Here is a 16,091-nt window from a genome sequence, read left to right as displayed (position 1 = left end):
ATGGGTGACAGCATGTGAGGGAAGATGCAGCAGCCAATAGTGAGAGTGGTAGAGCATGACCCTTGGTGAGAGGTGGCTACAGGAGCAGAAGGAGAGGGAGGGTGAGAGAACGGTGAGGAGACTTACCTAGGGAGAGCAGCAGTTACGCTGGTGAAGTGGAGAAGGTGATCGAGATTACTCTCAACTGGGTGGCAGCCTCACACAGGCTGACATGGTCTGAAGTCATGGCCTCCACTGCTGGTTATAGTCACAGAGGGTGCTAGTCCAGGGGGCGGTGGGCAGTGCGAATAGGAATGTGTGTGGTGAAGTAAGTCCAAGCTCTGCACCACGTAACCCAGCTTGCCAACCAGGTCCCTGCCCTCCCAGTGGTACACTGATTTCCCGCGCCTGCTGCACCCGGAGTAAATCCCAGGAATCGAGCAGGGCAGCTCTGGACAGTACCTGCCCAGGTATACAGCGAGCTTTTAACAATGGCGTGAGCACTAGAGATGCTGGTGGGGATGGGGTAAGTAGTTAATGAGGCAAGTTTGATAAGATATGGTTCAAAATTTCAATAGGCCTAGGGCAGAAAACCTTCCAAAATATTCAACACATCTTGAATTTAGCCAGAAGTCCTATCAGAGAGCAGAATGTTATAATATAAACTCAAAGTTCTATCCGTAGAATCCATACAGAGTGGAATCCGGCCATTTAGCCCAACAAGTAAGTCTACACCAACCATCCGATGAGTAACCCACCCAGACCCATTCCCTTCCGCTATTGCTCTACAGTACCCCTGACTACTGTACCTAACTTACACATCCCTGAACACTATGGGGCAACTTAGCATGGCCAATCTATCTAACCTGCACATCTTTGATTTGTGGGAGGAAATCAGAGCACCCATAGGAAACCCACACAGACACAGGGAGAACATGCAAACTTTAAAAAATCACCTGAGGCTGGAATCGAACCCAGGTCGCTGGCAGTGTGAGGCAGCAATGCTAACCACTGAGCCACCGTGCCACCCCATTTTTGTTGGTTGCCACCAACCAAGTTGTTGGTTTTGTTTCTCCCAACAACACAATACTGGAGCCAGAACTGGTGATACTGGGGCAATGCTAAACCACATGTAAAAGTACCAATAATGGCACATTCAAGGCTCCTTAAAAAAATTGATTCTCATAAAACAAGAGGCAATCACAGAGTTACTGGGATCATGTACTGTTCTCAAGTGTTCCTTAGTGCAGTAAGTTGAAACTTATTTGATAAAAGATGTTGAAACTTTGATTGAAATCCAAGAATGTGCTGGCAAATTATAAAAAGGTTTGAGTCACCACTGAACAATACATTAGGAACTGTCTTGTACTATTTGGGCATGTCAAATCCAAACATTTGTTTAATCCCTGAACTATATTTTCTATATATCCAATGTTCAGCATTCTATAGTTTCATAACACTTTTAAAGACAGCTTGTTCCACAGGAAATGAATCTCATGCCTGAGAATGCAGGCCGCCTTTTCAACTCCCAATCCCAACATCTCTTCATCAAGTCAACCATCTGTGCACACTCTTGTGGAGAATTTTCTGGAATGAATGTTAGGCACGGTCTTTCTCCTGCCACCACTTTAACAAATACAGCCATGGCGTTTGTTCCTGGAATGGAAAGAATGAGTAAGATTCATATAATGTCTCAACAATATCAGTTTTGCCTTAAATCAAGGAAGGACCGTAGCTGTTTGCACCAATACTGGGATAAACAAGTACAATGCCAGCTAAGTAATGGTACACACACGCAGACACACTCTCACACACACACACAGACAGACACACATAGACACACACACAGACACACACACACATACAGACATACACACACAGACACACATACAGACACACACACAAAGACACACATCCACACACACACAGACATACATACAGACACACACATAAAGACACACACACACACAGACACACACAGACACACAAACAAACACACACACACTCTCACACACAGACACAGACACAGACACAGACTTATTCATTTGGAAGCACTAGCTTTCGGAGCGCTGCTCCTTCATCAGGTGTTTGTGGAGATCGTAGGACGCACAGAATTTATAGCAAAAGTTTACAGTGTGATGAAACTGAAATTATATATTGAAAAAGACCTAGGCCAACTTAACACTTATTGTTAAAAATAGTTCACTTGAGAATGTATCTTTAAGAAAGTTCTGGAATTTACATGTGAAAGAACTGAAACCAACATGCCCATTCTAATAGATGAGAGACTGAACAAACAATCCAGGTTTCTTTCAATATATAATTTCAGTTATATCACAGTGTAAACTTTTGCCATAAGTTTGCCAGGGTTGGAGGATCTGAGCTACAGGGAGAGGCTGAACAGGCTGGGGCTGTTTTCCCTGGAGCGTCGGAGGCTGAGGGGTGACCTAATAGAGGTTTACAAAATTATGAGGAGCATGGATAGGGTAAATAGACAAAGTCTTTTCCCTGGGGTCGGGGAGTGCAGAACTAGAGGGCATAGGTTTAGGGTGAGAGGAGAAAGATATAATAGGGACCTAAGGGGCAACTTTTTCACGCAGAGGGTGGTACGTGTATGGAATGAGCTGCCAGGGGATGTGGTGGAGGCTGGTACAATTACAACATTTAAGAGGCATTTGGATGGGTATATGAATAGGAAGAGTTTGGAGGGATATGGGCCGGGTGCTGGCAGGTGGGACTAGATTGGGTTGGGATATCTGGTCGGCATGGACAGGTTGGACCGAAGGGTCTGTTTCCATGCCATACATCTCTATGACTCTAAGTTCTGTGTCCTACAATCTTATACTCCACAACCACCTGATGAAGGAGCAGTGCTCCAAAAGCTAGTGCTTCCAATTAAACCTGTTGGACTATAACCTGGTGTTGTGTGATTTTTAACTTTGCACATCCCAGTACAACACCGGCACCTCCAAATCACACTTATTCATGTATGTGTCCATATGCAAATTCATACATAACTCGTGTTGACTATATAAATTGACGCTTCCTTCGTAAAAATAGATAGAAGGTATTCTTTGGCTACTTGAGTATACATTGTATTTTAAAAACTCACCTGCATATATGCACTTGAGGTTTTATATTTTACATGGCTAGAGACCATAGCAATGAAAGTGAGGTCGGGTTGGGATAGCATTTAATGTTGCTGGCACATTTCAGCTTATTATGAAATACAGCCATTCATTCTCCTGAATGAGTTAAAGAACCAGAGACAAAGAAACAACAGTTGAGTTTTTGGCTGGAACCCAGGGATCTTTGAGAACGCATTAACAAATTTATTTTAGCTCTCACTTGTCCATTATGGAGATATCATTGATGGAGCAGCATGCTGGTTAACATGTTGGTAGTGTAATTTATTAATGCATTTTTGTAATGCAGCCATTAATCTATTTATTTGAGTGATTATGTTAGAATAGCATTCACACTGGGATTAGCCAATCCACACAAAACCATTTGGAGGCCAATGAATCATAATCCATCAAATGTTTTGCTGAGGAGCAGTGATTCATAACAGCTTTGGGCTTTATACATATACTATTGTGAGCAAACACTAAAGCAAATAGACAACTGAATGTTATTCAAACTCAGCTGTCTTCAACAACTAGAAACATATATTCATAAGACCATAAGAAATAAAAGAAAGGGGATGGCCATTTCGGCCCTCATGCCTGCTCTGCCAGTCACTAAGATCTCCATGTAGTCTCAACTCCATTTTTCTGTCTGTTTTCCCCCACGCCACACCCTCCCCCCAACAACTCAATCCTTCATCAATCAAAAATCTGTCTATCTCAGTAATGAATACAGTCAATAACCTATCCCTCCACTGCTCTCTGTTCAACACAATTCAAAATACAACCAACACTGTGAGGAAGTTTTCCCTCATCCCCTTCATTAATGGGAGACTCTCATTTTTAAACGATGTCATCTGCTGAATTCTAGACCACTCCATTACAGGAAATATCTGCTCAGCATCTACGCTGTTAAGCCAAAACAAACTTACATAGGGTCAGAGGGTCATAGAGCATGGAAACAGACACTTCAGCACAACTCATCCATGCTGACCAGGTGTCTCCAACTGAACTAGCTCAATTTGCCTGTGTTTGGTCCATATCCCTCTAAAACTTTCCTATCCATGTACCTATCCAGGTGTCTTTTAAATGGTGTAATTGTACCAGCCTCCACCATTTCTTCTGACAGCTTATTCCATACACGCACTAGCCTCTGCATGAAAAAGTTGCCCCTTAGGTTCCTTTTAAATCCTTCCTCTTTCACCTTAAACCTATGCCCTCTAGTTTTGAACTTCTTAACCCTGGAAAAAAGACCTTGGCTACTCACCTTATCGATGTCCCTCATGATTTTATAAGGTCACCCCTCAGCCTCTGATGCTTCAGAGTAAGAAGTCCCAGCCTAACATTATGTCTCAAACTCTCCTTCCAGCCCCAGCAACATCCTTGTAAATGTTTTCTGTATCCTCGCTAGTTTAACAACATCCTTTCTATAGCAGAATGATCAATGTTTTAAAAGTGGCTTCAGCAATGTCTGTACAACTGCAACATGATGCCCCAAATCCTATACTCTGACTAATGAAGGCAAGCATTTGGAACATCTTCCTCACCACCTTGTCTATCTGTAATGCCACTGTCAAGGAACTATGAAGCTGCATCCATACATCCCTCTGTTTGTCAACACTGCCCAAGGCCCCACCATTGACTGTAACGTCCTGCCCTGGTTTGCCTTACCAAATGCAACAAGTAAGTTCTCTAAATTAAACTTTATCTGCCATTTCTCAGCCTATTGGCCCATCTACTCAAGATCACATTGTATTCTTCTTCGCTGTCCACTATACCATCAATTTTGGTGTCATCTGCCAATTTATTAACCATAACTCCTAGATTCTCATCCAAATCATTGATATAAATGACAAACAACAGTGGACCCAGAATCAGTACATCTGACCTCATGACTATGAATCCAGAAACCAGGTAATGTTCTCAGGATCTAGGTTTGAATCTCACCACGGCAGATGGCGGAATTTGAATTCAATAAAAATCTTGAATCAAGAGTCTAACAATGACCATTATTGATTGTCAGGAAAACCCATCTGGTTCATTAATGTCCTTTAGGTACAGAAACTGCCATTCTTAGCTGGTCTGGTCTACATGTGACTCCAGACCCACAGCAATGTGGTTGACTCTTAAAATGCCCTCTGGGCAATTGAGGGCGACTATTAAATGCCCAGCAATGCCCACATCCAATGAATGAATAAAAACAAAATTGTTTCAAATTCCAATGAGTATATATACAACCTGCTCACCTTCATAAGAATGGCCAAGTGAATTTTCTTTTCCATTACAAACATACCCATCCTGAGTAAGGACTGAAAACTGTATACATCAAAATGAGAATTTATTATATAATTAAATGTTTTGGAAATTATGAGAAGGTTCACCACAGCATGTTTCCATGGGTGGAGAAAAAGGAAAGTTGATCTTTTTCTGAATAAATCAAGATTATCCCATTTGAAAAATCATATCCTATTCAACAGCCAAGCTTGCTTTGAATTTTAATTGACTCTGATTGGCCAAGAAATTGTCCTAAAAATGAACCAGAGAAAGGCTGTCATCTATTTTATTGAATTGAAACATGGACAATGTAAATCTTTTTTCTTTATGTTTGCAGAGAATAGGTCCTTGTGTATTAATATCTGTAGCTTCCAGTATGCACCAATATGCCACGCAGTTTTGCAGTTAACTGTCTGTCATCATCTATTGGTGCAGGGTCTGTGTCAACTCCTCTATCAGTCAGAGTCCACCTAAATTCTAATCAACATTCTCCTCTCATATAGAATCAATATTTGTTTCAATTTACTTTGATATTTCTTGCGATGAGTGCAAAAAGAAAAGCTTCAACAAAATGCGTTTTTCTTAAAATGATTCAATCTACTCACAAGGATTGTCAATTATTCTGAAAAAGGGACTAATAGTTGCTACGTACACTCAATGAATGTATGAGCTATCAGAGACAGTATTACCTGCATAGGGCTTCTGCTGAGTCAGGACCTCCCACATAATAATCGAAAAGCTAGAATGATAAGTCTCCAGTAAGTTCCCTCAAGGCAGAAAAAACAAGTAATGGCAAGTTAAACTGAATGAACAGGTGACTGTTTTATGCAACATAAAGGAAACAACTTGCACTTTTATAATATTATAAAACAGAAAGTTCTGGAGAAACTCAGCAGGTCTGGCAGCATCTATGGAGAGAGAAAGAGAGATAATGTTTCAAGTTCGATGCGACTCTTCTTCAAGTTCAACACTGAGAAGACTCATATCAGACTCAAAACATTAAAAGACATCACCAACATCTGATGAGTTCCTCCAGCAGTTTCTGCTTTTATTTCAGATTTCCAGCATCCACAGAATCCTGTTTTCATGTGCATTTGTAAAGCAATTTTAACACAGTGGAACATTCCAAGGTGTTTCACAGGTACATTAATAGATACATTTCACATCAGGAGTATAACTGGTGCAAAATTCTCAATCAAAAATGTAGTTTAATGGGAGAAGGACAGTAATACAGACAGAGAGGTGTAGGTGAGGAATTCCAAATCTGAAGGCACGTGATTACAATTGCACAAGAGGTCAGAACTGGAGGAATATAAAGAACTTTAAGTGTTTTTGGTTAGAGGAAGTTACAGAGATAGGCAAGTATTAAGCCAGGAAGGGATTTGAAAATGATTTGAGAAAATAACAAATGGAATGTTCGGACTCATTTCCAGGAACTTTTAATACAGAAGTAAAGATGTCTTGCTGCAGTTGTATAGAGCCTTGGTAAGACCTTATCTAGAGGATTATGTTCAGTTTTGGTCACCGTATCTCAGGAAGGGAATATTTTCTACAAAGGGAGAAGGATGGACATTCACCAGACGTACTCCTGGAATGGTACGACTTTCTTATGGGGAGTGAGCAAGAGCGGCCTGTACTCTCTAGAGTTTCAAAATATGAGAGGTGATCTTATTGAAACTTAAAAAATAATTACAGACTGGATGTAGATGGAATGTTACTCTGGTTACTGTCACTAGAACCAGGAGATTGAATCTCAAAATAAGCAGTTGGCCATTTAAGATTAAGCTGAGCATGAATTTCTTCAATCTTTGTGAAATATTTGCAGAGGCCAGTATCCCTTTATCCCTTTGTCACTAAGTCAGCCTTTATTTTTATGTACACATTACATGGACTCTGAGCCAGCTTAGAGCCAGTCCCTAGAATGAGGAGACTCTCTGAATTTCCTGTTTATATCTGTCAGGCAGGGCTCCTTAATTAGCCCAGGTTAACAGCCCCAATCAGGGAACTCATACTTAATTAGATCTTCCTGGCCCTTGCTCCAATCACTGCATTTTGGAATTCCTGACCCCAGGGAGCTGTGAAGACTTCATTGTTGAACAAGTTTAACACAGAAATTCGTAGGTTCCTGGAGACTAAAGACATTAAGGGACATGGAGATAGTGCAGGGAAGTAACATTGAGGAGCTGATCTAGAATGGCAGGGCTGAATGGCCTAGTCATGTTCCCATGTTACTAAAACAATTATGAACATTTTAAAATGAAGCAATACTTAACCAGGAAGCTATAACTCATCAATGGCGAATGGTATTACCACTCTGGTGTCTAACTTGCGCTGGTGATATAAGTTACTGCATGCAGGTTTGAGACTTCCATTTCTCGCTAACAAATACAAATTATGGTTGACCGTTTATGGAACAAACATCGGGTCAAACAATGTAAAGCAAACTAACACAAAGAAAGAGGCAAGGAGAAACAAAAGGAAATACATTTGTATGGCACATATCATGATCTCATGACATACCAAACACCTTCCAACAATGAAATAGTTCTGAAGCATAGTCATAGTTTTAATGTGCAATCACAGCAGCCAATCTGCACATAGCAATATCCCACATGATACTGAGTAGATAATCTGTTTTAGTACTGATTTGGAGATAGAGGCTACACTGAATACTGGAAAGAACTCACTGCTCTCATCTGAAAAGTGTCATTAGACCTGCAATGTCCACCTCACCTTAGACATGGCACCTCCAACAGTGCAGCAATCGCTTTGGACTGACATGCTCAAAACTCGTAAAGGAAATCAAAATCATTATTGAGTCTAAAACACCTGGAAACACTCACCTGTAAACATCATGCTTGACTCCAGAAGGTCCATTCAATAGTTCAGGTGGCATATAACTGATAGTTCCTCTTATCACAGACCTTTCAATTAGTTCCTTGCTACTCAAGTAATCTTCCCATTTTGATAATCCAAAATTGGCAATCTAAAACATGGACATTGTTTAACATTCACATATCTTTGTAATGGTAAAAACCTGTTATGATTCTGTTCTTCTGGGACTGTTATTCACATTGTTGAGAAGTGCAGAGGAAGAAGCAGTTAATACTTTGTCTCCATCCCACTCTCTACAGACAGCTCTGCTCACCAATATTTAATCAGGTGAATTCACACTTATTGCACAAATATTGCCCTGAAGTAGCCTCTCACCACTTGTCAGAAATTGGACTTCTCTTAAATAACAACTACAACAAAATTTGTGCGTTTTCCATATAACAAAAACAGAATAAATTAAAAGGAAAACATCAATGTTGGTAGCTCTTACAATAGCACAGCACCACTCTCGTTCAGTTGATATTGCAGAATACTGTCTCTCTTTGACTCTCTTCATCTATTCCCATCAACGTATCTTTCCAGTCCCTTCTCCCTCATGAGTTTATCTAGCTCCTCCTTAAAGTAGATCTACGATACTTGCGTCAGTCGGATTGTCAAGGATCATGAAGGTAGCTCACCACCACCCCCTCAAGAAATCCCTCCTACTGAATTGCAGAAAGTGACACTTTGTGAATTAATTTCTCCAGCTATGTCTTTCTGCTGCATCAGTCAATAACACTGCCTGCCTTCCTTACAGATGAGTCAAGTTTAAAATTGCTTAAAATAGCATCTCTGACAGCACAACACTCCTTTATTACTGCTGTGGAATGTTAGCCCGTATTATATGCTCAAGTGGCTGAAGTAGGACTTAAACCCATAGCCTTCTGACTCAATGATGGAAAAGCTTAGTGGAGGGCTCAATCCTAACACACAGAATTTATAGCAAAAATTTACAGTGTGATGAGCCCTCCACTATCACCTGATGAAGGAACGACGCTCCGAAAGCTAGTGTGCTTCCAATTAAACTTGTTGGACTATAACCTGGTGTTGGGTGATTTTTAAGAGAAAGTGAGGGCTGCAGATACTGGAGATCAGAGCTGAAAATGTGTTGCTGGAAAAGCACAGCAGGTCAGGCAGCATCCAAGGAACAGGAGAATCGACGTTTCGGGCATAAGCCCTTCCTGAAGAAGGGCTTATGCCCGAAACGTCGATTCTCCTGTTCCTTGGATGCTGCCTGACCTGCTGCGCTTTTCCAGCAACACATTTTCAGCTTGGGTGATTTTTAACTTTGTACATCCCAGTGCAACACCAGCATCTCCAAATCATGACCTAGTTAGGAGTGCTCTTGTGGTCTGGGAAGGCCAGCCTGAGCTGGGAAGGCCTAGGTTCAATTCCTATCTGTTCCAGAGGTGTGTTAGAACATGTCTAAACAGGTTGATTAACAGAGCTGTATTTCATGCCCCACCTACTCCTCAGTTTTGTCTGAACAGGTTGACCAAAACTATTTGTATCTCATTAAGACTTGAAACACAGTTGTAAATGTAGGAAATGCAGCAGTCAGCTTGCATGCAGCAAGTTCCCACACATAGCAATGTGATTCTAATCAGATAATCGTTTTGATGTTAAGATAAATGTTAGGCAGGAAACCTCCCTGTTTTCCTTTGAATCTTGTCATTGAACCACCTGATAGGATAGACCTGGCCTCGACATAACCCCGAATTTAAAATCTCAGATATAAGTTTGAATATTTAACATGGCAACCTTGATATGAAGATTCTCATCCACCAGAACGTTTCCAGGTTTCAGATCCAAATGAAGGAGGGGTGGTTTCATACTATGCAGGAAGTTCATTCCCATTGCTATCTCATGAATAATCCGAGACTTCGTCATCCAGGTTAGTGTGTACCTGACAAGCAGTTTATCCAGAGCACCATTGTTCATGTATTCCACTACAATTCCGGCCGGTCTTGTACAAATCCCATATATTGGTAGGATATACTTGAACTTTATTTCCAAAATCCTTGCTGCCTCCTGCAGTAGATGGCTCATATTCCTTTAACAAATGGACATGAAAAGATAGTCATAATTATCCATTTCCTCAAGTAATCCTGCTATGAATCAATTTTCACTCCACTTGAAATGTCAACTCTACCCAGATTTGTTTTGAATTCATTCATGGAGCGTGAACATCATTTGGCAAGACAAACATTTATCTCCCATCCCCAGCTGATCTTCAGGTGCCAGTTACTAACAAGCAATGAATTAACTTTCTTCCATATATGAAGCCAGTATGAGCCAATCTATATGTCCAGTTGTTTGCTAAAGTTATGACGTACATAAAAAAGTTAATTTTAGAATTAAAACTTAAGGCAAAGACTGTGAACTACGTTTTTTTAATGATTCAAAAAGCTAGCACAGATAAATTTACAGCACAGAAACATACCATCTGGTCCAACTGGTGCCTGCTAATAGAAACTAGAAAACAGAGAAAATAGGAACAGGAGTAGGCCATTAGGCCCATTGAGTTTATTCCACCAATCAACATGATCATGGCTGATCCTGTATCTCAATGGCACACTCTCACTCTCTCCCCGCACCTTTTGATAACTTAAGCCTTAGAATTGAAAATGTATCTATTTGAAACCTATTGAGTGACGTTACCTCCTCAGACTTTTGTGGTGGAGAATTCCACAGGTTCACCATCCTCTGAATGAAGGGACTTGTCCCCATCTCAGTTAAAAGTGGCTGCCTTGTCCTAGATTCCCTGGCCATAATACCCCTGCAGGCAGCCCTATTGGAATTTGATCTGTTTTAATGAGATCCCCTCTCAATTTTCAAAACTACAGGGAATAAATGACTAGTCAGCCCAATCTTTCCTTGGAAAGCAAAAACTGCCTTCCCAGGATTCAGTAATTGCTGGAAAGGCTCAGCAGGTCTGGCAGCATCTGTGGAGAGAAAGCAGAGTTAACATTTCAGGGCCAGTGACCCTCCCTCCAAACATGTTGACCAAAACCACCTGGACCTAAATCAGACCTGAAGCACAGTTGTAATGTATGAAGCTCCCCCACAAATAGTAATGTGATGTTAAGCAGTTCTTAAGAAGGGTCACTAAGCCCAAAACATTAAATTTGCTTTCTCTCCACAGATGCTGCCTGACTTGCTGAGTTTTTCTCACAATTTCTGATTTTGTTTATGATTTCCAACGTCTGTGGTTCTTTGGAGAATTTTTAAATTCCCCAGGAATCAGTCTGGTTGACTCTCCATTGACTCTCTTCATCCAATCCCATCAACATAACCTTCCAGTCCCTTCTCCCTCATGAGTTTACCTAGCTCCCCCTTAAAGTAGATCTACGATACTTGCTTCAGACAGATTGTCAAGGATCATGAAGGTAGCTCACCACTACCCCCTCAAGAAACCCCTTAATGATACAATCCTGGGGAGTGTTGCTGAACAAAGAGACCTTGGGGTGCAGGTTCATTGCTCCTTGAAAGTAGAGTCACAGGAGGACAAGGTGATGAAGAATGTTTTGTCTTTATTGGTCAGTGCATTGTGTATAGGAGTTGGGAGGTCATGTTGTGGTTGTGCAGGTGAGGCCACTTTTGGAATATTGTGTGCAGTTCTGATCTCCCTGCTATAGAAAATATGTTATTAAACTTGAAATGGTTCAGAAACAATTTGCAAGGATGTTACTAGGGTTGGAGGGTTTGAGCTACAGGGAGACTCTGAATACGCTGGGGCTCTTTTCCCTGGAGCATCAGAGGCTGAGGGGGTGACCTTATAGAGGTTTATAAAAACATGAGGGGCATGGATAGGGTGAATTTTCAAGATCTTTTTCCCAGGGTAGGGGAGTCCAAATAGGGAAGAGGTTTAAGGTGAGAGGGGAAAGATTTAAAAGTGACCTAAGGGACAACATTTTCACACAGAGGGTGGTGCGTATATGGAATGAGCTGACAGAGGAACTGGTGGACAATAGACAATAGATATGGGAGTAGGCCATTTGGCCCTTCGAGCCAGCACCACCATTCATTATGATCATGTGATCATCCACAACCAGTATCCTGTTCCTGCCTTATCCCCATAACCCTTGATTCCACTATCTTTAAGAGCTCTATCCATCTCTTTCTTGAACGTATCCAGAGACTTGGCCTCCACTGCTATCTGAGGCAGAGCATTCCATATATCCACCACTCTCTGGGTGAAGACATTTCTCCTCAACTCTTCTAAATGGTCTATCCCGTATTTTAAAGCTGTGTCCTCTGGTTTGGCACTCACCCATCAGCGGAAACATGCTTCCTGCCTCCAGAGTGTCCAATCCTTTAATAATCTTATATGTCTCAATCAGATCCCCTCTCATCCTTCTAATCTCAAGTGTATACAAGCCCAGTGGCTCCAATCTTTCAACATATGATAGTCCCGCCATTCCGGGAATTGACTTCGTGAACCTACGCTGCACTCCCTTATTAGCCAGAATGTCCTTCCTCAAATTTGGATACTCCAGGTGCGGTCTCACCAGGGCCCTGTACAGCTGCAGAAGGACCTCTTTGCTCCTATACGCAATTCCTCTTGTTACGAAGGCCAGCATGCCATTAGCTTTCTTCACTGCCTGCTATATCTGCATGCTTTCTTTCATTGACTGATGTACAAGAACACCCAGATCTCGTTGTACTTCCCCTTTACCTAACTTGACTCCATTTAGATAGTAATCTGCCTTCCTGTTCTGGAGGCTGGTACAATTATGACATTTGGAAGACATCTGGATGGGTACATGAAAAGGAAGGGTTTGCGATATCCACCTGGTTGATTGATAGGAATTTCAGGATTCTGACTCAGCGACATTGAAGGAACCATGATATATTTCTAAGTCAGGATGATGAGTGGCTTGGAGGGGAACTAGCAGGTGGTGGTGTTCCCGCATATCTGCTGTCCTTCCCCTCCTAGTGGTTTTGGGTTTGGAAAATGTTATCCAAGGATCTTTGGTGAATTTCTGCAGTGCATATCTTGGAGTTTGTACACACCGCTGCTACTAAGCATCAGTGGTGGAGCGTGTGGATGTTGTAGATGTGGTGCCAATCAAGCCAGTTGCTTTGGCCTGGATGGTGTCAAGCTTCTTGAATGTTGTTGGAGCTGCACCCATCCAGGTAAGTGGCAGTATTCCATCATATCCCTGACATGTGCATTGTAAATGGTAAACAGACTTTGGGGAGTCAGGAGGTGAGTTACGTGCTGCAGAATTCCTAGCCTCTAACCAGGTATAGATACAATAAAGCATAAGAAAGGACATCTCTATAACTCTGCTGCCTTCAGTCCTAGCTCCATGCGATCTGACATCATTATGACATATGCACGTAGAATAAGATTCAAGCCTGCTCCATCATTAATGAATCATGGCTGATCTGTTTAACCTGAACTCTAATTGCTGCATTTTCCAATAATTGTTCATTCTGTTGGTAATCAAGTATCTATTTACTGCTGCCTTAAAAATATTTAAAGATTCTGCATCACCTGTTTTCCCTGAGGAAAGGAATTCCAAAAACTGACAACTTTCTGAGAGAATTGTTTTCTTTCCTCAACTCTGTCTTAAATGGGCACTCTTTTATTTTTAAACTATCACCTCTTGTTTTAGATTATCCCACAAGAGGAAAATCCTTTCCGCATCTACCCAGTCTAGTCCCCTCAGGATCTCACATGTTTTAATTACGTCACCTCTTACTCTTCTAAACTCCAGAGGATACAGGCCCACCCTGTCTAGCCTTTCCTCATAAGGCAATCGAGTCATTCCAGAGATTAGTCAAGTGACCCTTCTCTGGACTGCTTCCAATGTATTAACGCCCTTCATTAAGTACAGTGACCAGTACTGTACACAGAGCTCCAGATGTGGCTCTCACAAAACCCTGAACACAGAAACATAACCTCCCTACTCTTGTATTCAATTCCCCTCATTCTGTTAGCTTTCCTGATTACTTGCTGCACCTGCAGACTAACCTGTGATTCAGGCAGGAGAACACCCAGATCCCTCTGCATTTCAGAGCTCTGCAGCCTCTTACCATTTAGACAATATGCTTCTTTTTTATCCTTTCTGTTAATTGGACCATTTCACACTTTCTTACATTCTACTCCATTTGCCAGATCTTTGCCCACTCACCTAAGCTATCAATTTCATGGCACAGTGACCACACAGCGCCAGGGACCCGGGTTCAATTCCACCCTCAGGTGACTATTTGTGTGGAGTTTGCACATTCTCCCCATGTCTGTGTGGGTTTCCTCCGGAACATCCTCTGATTTCCTCCCACAGTCCAAAGATACAAAGTTAGGGTTGATTGGCAATGTCAAATTGCCCAAATTGTCTGGGAATGTGTAGACTAGGTGTATGAGCTATGGGAGGTATGCAGGAATAGGGTGGGGAGAGTAAGGTGAGTTTGGGTGTGATGCTCTTCGAAAAGTCAGTGTGGACCTGGGCCGAATGGCCTATTTCCACATAGGGATTCTATGTAGGGATTCTATGGAATATCCCCGTAGGCTCCTTATATCGTCTTCATATAGCTCACGACACACATGTTTAGTGGCTATTATTACTGTAAAACACTGTCTATGTAAAAAGATTACTAACCAAGTTTAGTTGCTGTTTAATGGAGTATTAATTACCAGTTCATATCTTCCTAAATTGTTAGTTTATCATGCTCTTACTTTGATCATATTGAACAGGTTTGGTTGAATGATCTACAGAAAAGACGGTACCACCAGGAGGTTGATTCTCACCATTAACATTAACGACTACTACCCACCTCTCAAATGAAGATGATTCCTCACAGAACAAATGGGAGCACTTCACAACTAAGTTCACCCTCCATAGTTTGTGTTTTGCTTTGAAGACATTTGCAAAGCTTCCTGACGCAATCTTGTTGAAAGGCTCAAAGTCGTCCTCAGTGAAATAGTTGACATTGGTAAATGGCTGCTGGAGGAGGGAGCTCATGGGCTCACCTGCCATTGTGAGAGGAGAAAACAACATCAAACACTGGCAACTGAACTTCCTGGTTCAGAGTCTGGGTGTGCACCAAGTGTAAAATGAAACCATACTGTCTCAAGGCAAATATGTTGTAATTCAGAAAATTAGCAATTATTAAGTTGTGTAATATCTTCAATGGAAAGAGACTTGTTGTCAAGCATTCCTGTTAATGAAAGCACTGAGTTGTTTGAGAAGGTTACCTCAGATTACAACAGGATCTTGATCTGATGGGCCAATGGGCTGAGGAGTGGCAGGTGGAGTTTAATTCAGATAAATGCAAGGTCTGCATTTTGGGAAAGCAAATAGTAGCAAGACTTATACACTTAATGGTAAGGTCCTCGGGAGTGTTAATGAACAAAGAGACCTTGGAGTGCAGGTTCATAGCTCCTTGAAAGTGGAGTCACAGGTAGATAGGATAGTGAAGAAGGCGTTTGGTATGCTTTCCTTTATAGGTCAGAGTACTGCGTACAGGAGTTGGAAGGTCATGTTGTGACTGTACAGGACATTGGTTAGGCCACTGTTGGAATATTGCGTGCAATTCTGGTCTCCTTCCTATTGGAAAGATGTTGTGAAACTTGAAAGGGTTCAGAAAAGATTTGCAGGGTTGGAGAATTTGAGCAATAGGGAGAGGTTGAAAAGGCTGGGGCTGTTTTCCTGGAGTGTTGGAGGCTGAGGGGTGACTTTATAGAGGTTTATAAAATCATGAGGGGCATGGATAGGGTAAATAAACAAGGTCTTTTCCCTGGGGTGGGGGAGTCCAGAACTAAAGGGTATAGTTTTAGGGTGAGAGAGGAAAGATGTAAAAGAGACTTAAGGGGCACTCTTTCACGCAGAG

The 16,091-nt window shown here is 41.7% G+C and overlaps 1 protein-coding gene across 1 annotated transcript in view; it reads right to left on the bottom strand.

Annotated features, from left to right (window-relative positions):
* ankk1 (ankyrin repeat and kinase domain containing 1) overlaps positions 1–15,308 on the bottom strand; it is a 28,589-nt gene extending 13,281 nt beyond the window's left edge. Inside the window, exons 1-5 of the mRNA XM_043676555.2 lie at positions 15,036–15,308; positions 10,014–10,305; positions 8,222–8,364; positions 6,068–6,117; positions 1,480–1,635 (exon numbers count right to left, since the gene is read on the bottom strand). Coding sequence (XP_043532490.2) covers positions 1,480–1,635; positions 6,068–6,117; positions 8,222–8,364; positions 10,014–10,305; positions 15,036–15,259 — 865 coding nt within the window. The 5' untranslated portion in view covers positions 15,260–15,308. The remainder of the gene's footprint in view (positions 1–1,479; positions 1,636–6,067; positions 6,118–8,221; positions 8,365–10,013; positions 10,306–15,035) is intronic.
* Between the last annotated feature and the right edge of the window lie 783 nt (positions 15,309–16,091).

This window comes from Chiloscyllium plagiosum, unplaced genomic scaffold, assembly GCF_037043375.1.
Source record: "Chiloscyllium plagiosum isolate Xiang-an unplaced genomic scaffold, Cpla_swu_hap1 HiC_scaffold_29, whole genome shotgun sequence".
Taxonomy (NCBI): Eukaryota; Metazoa; Chordata; class Chondrichthyes; order Orectolobiformes; family Hemiscylliidae; genus Chiloscyllium; species Chiloscyllium plagiosum.
This window is presented reverse-complemented; position numbering and strand designations above follow the sequence as displayed.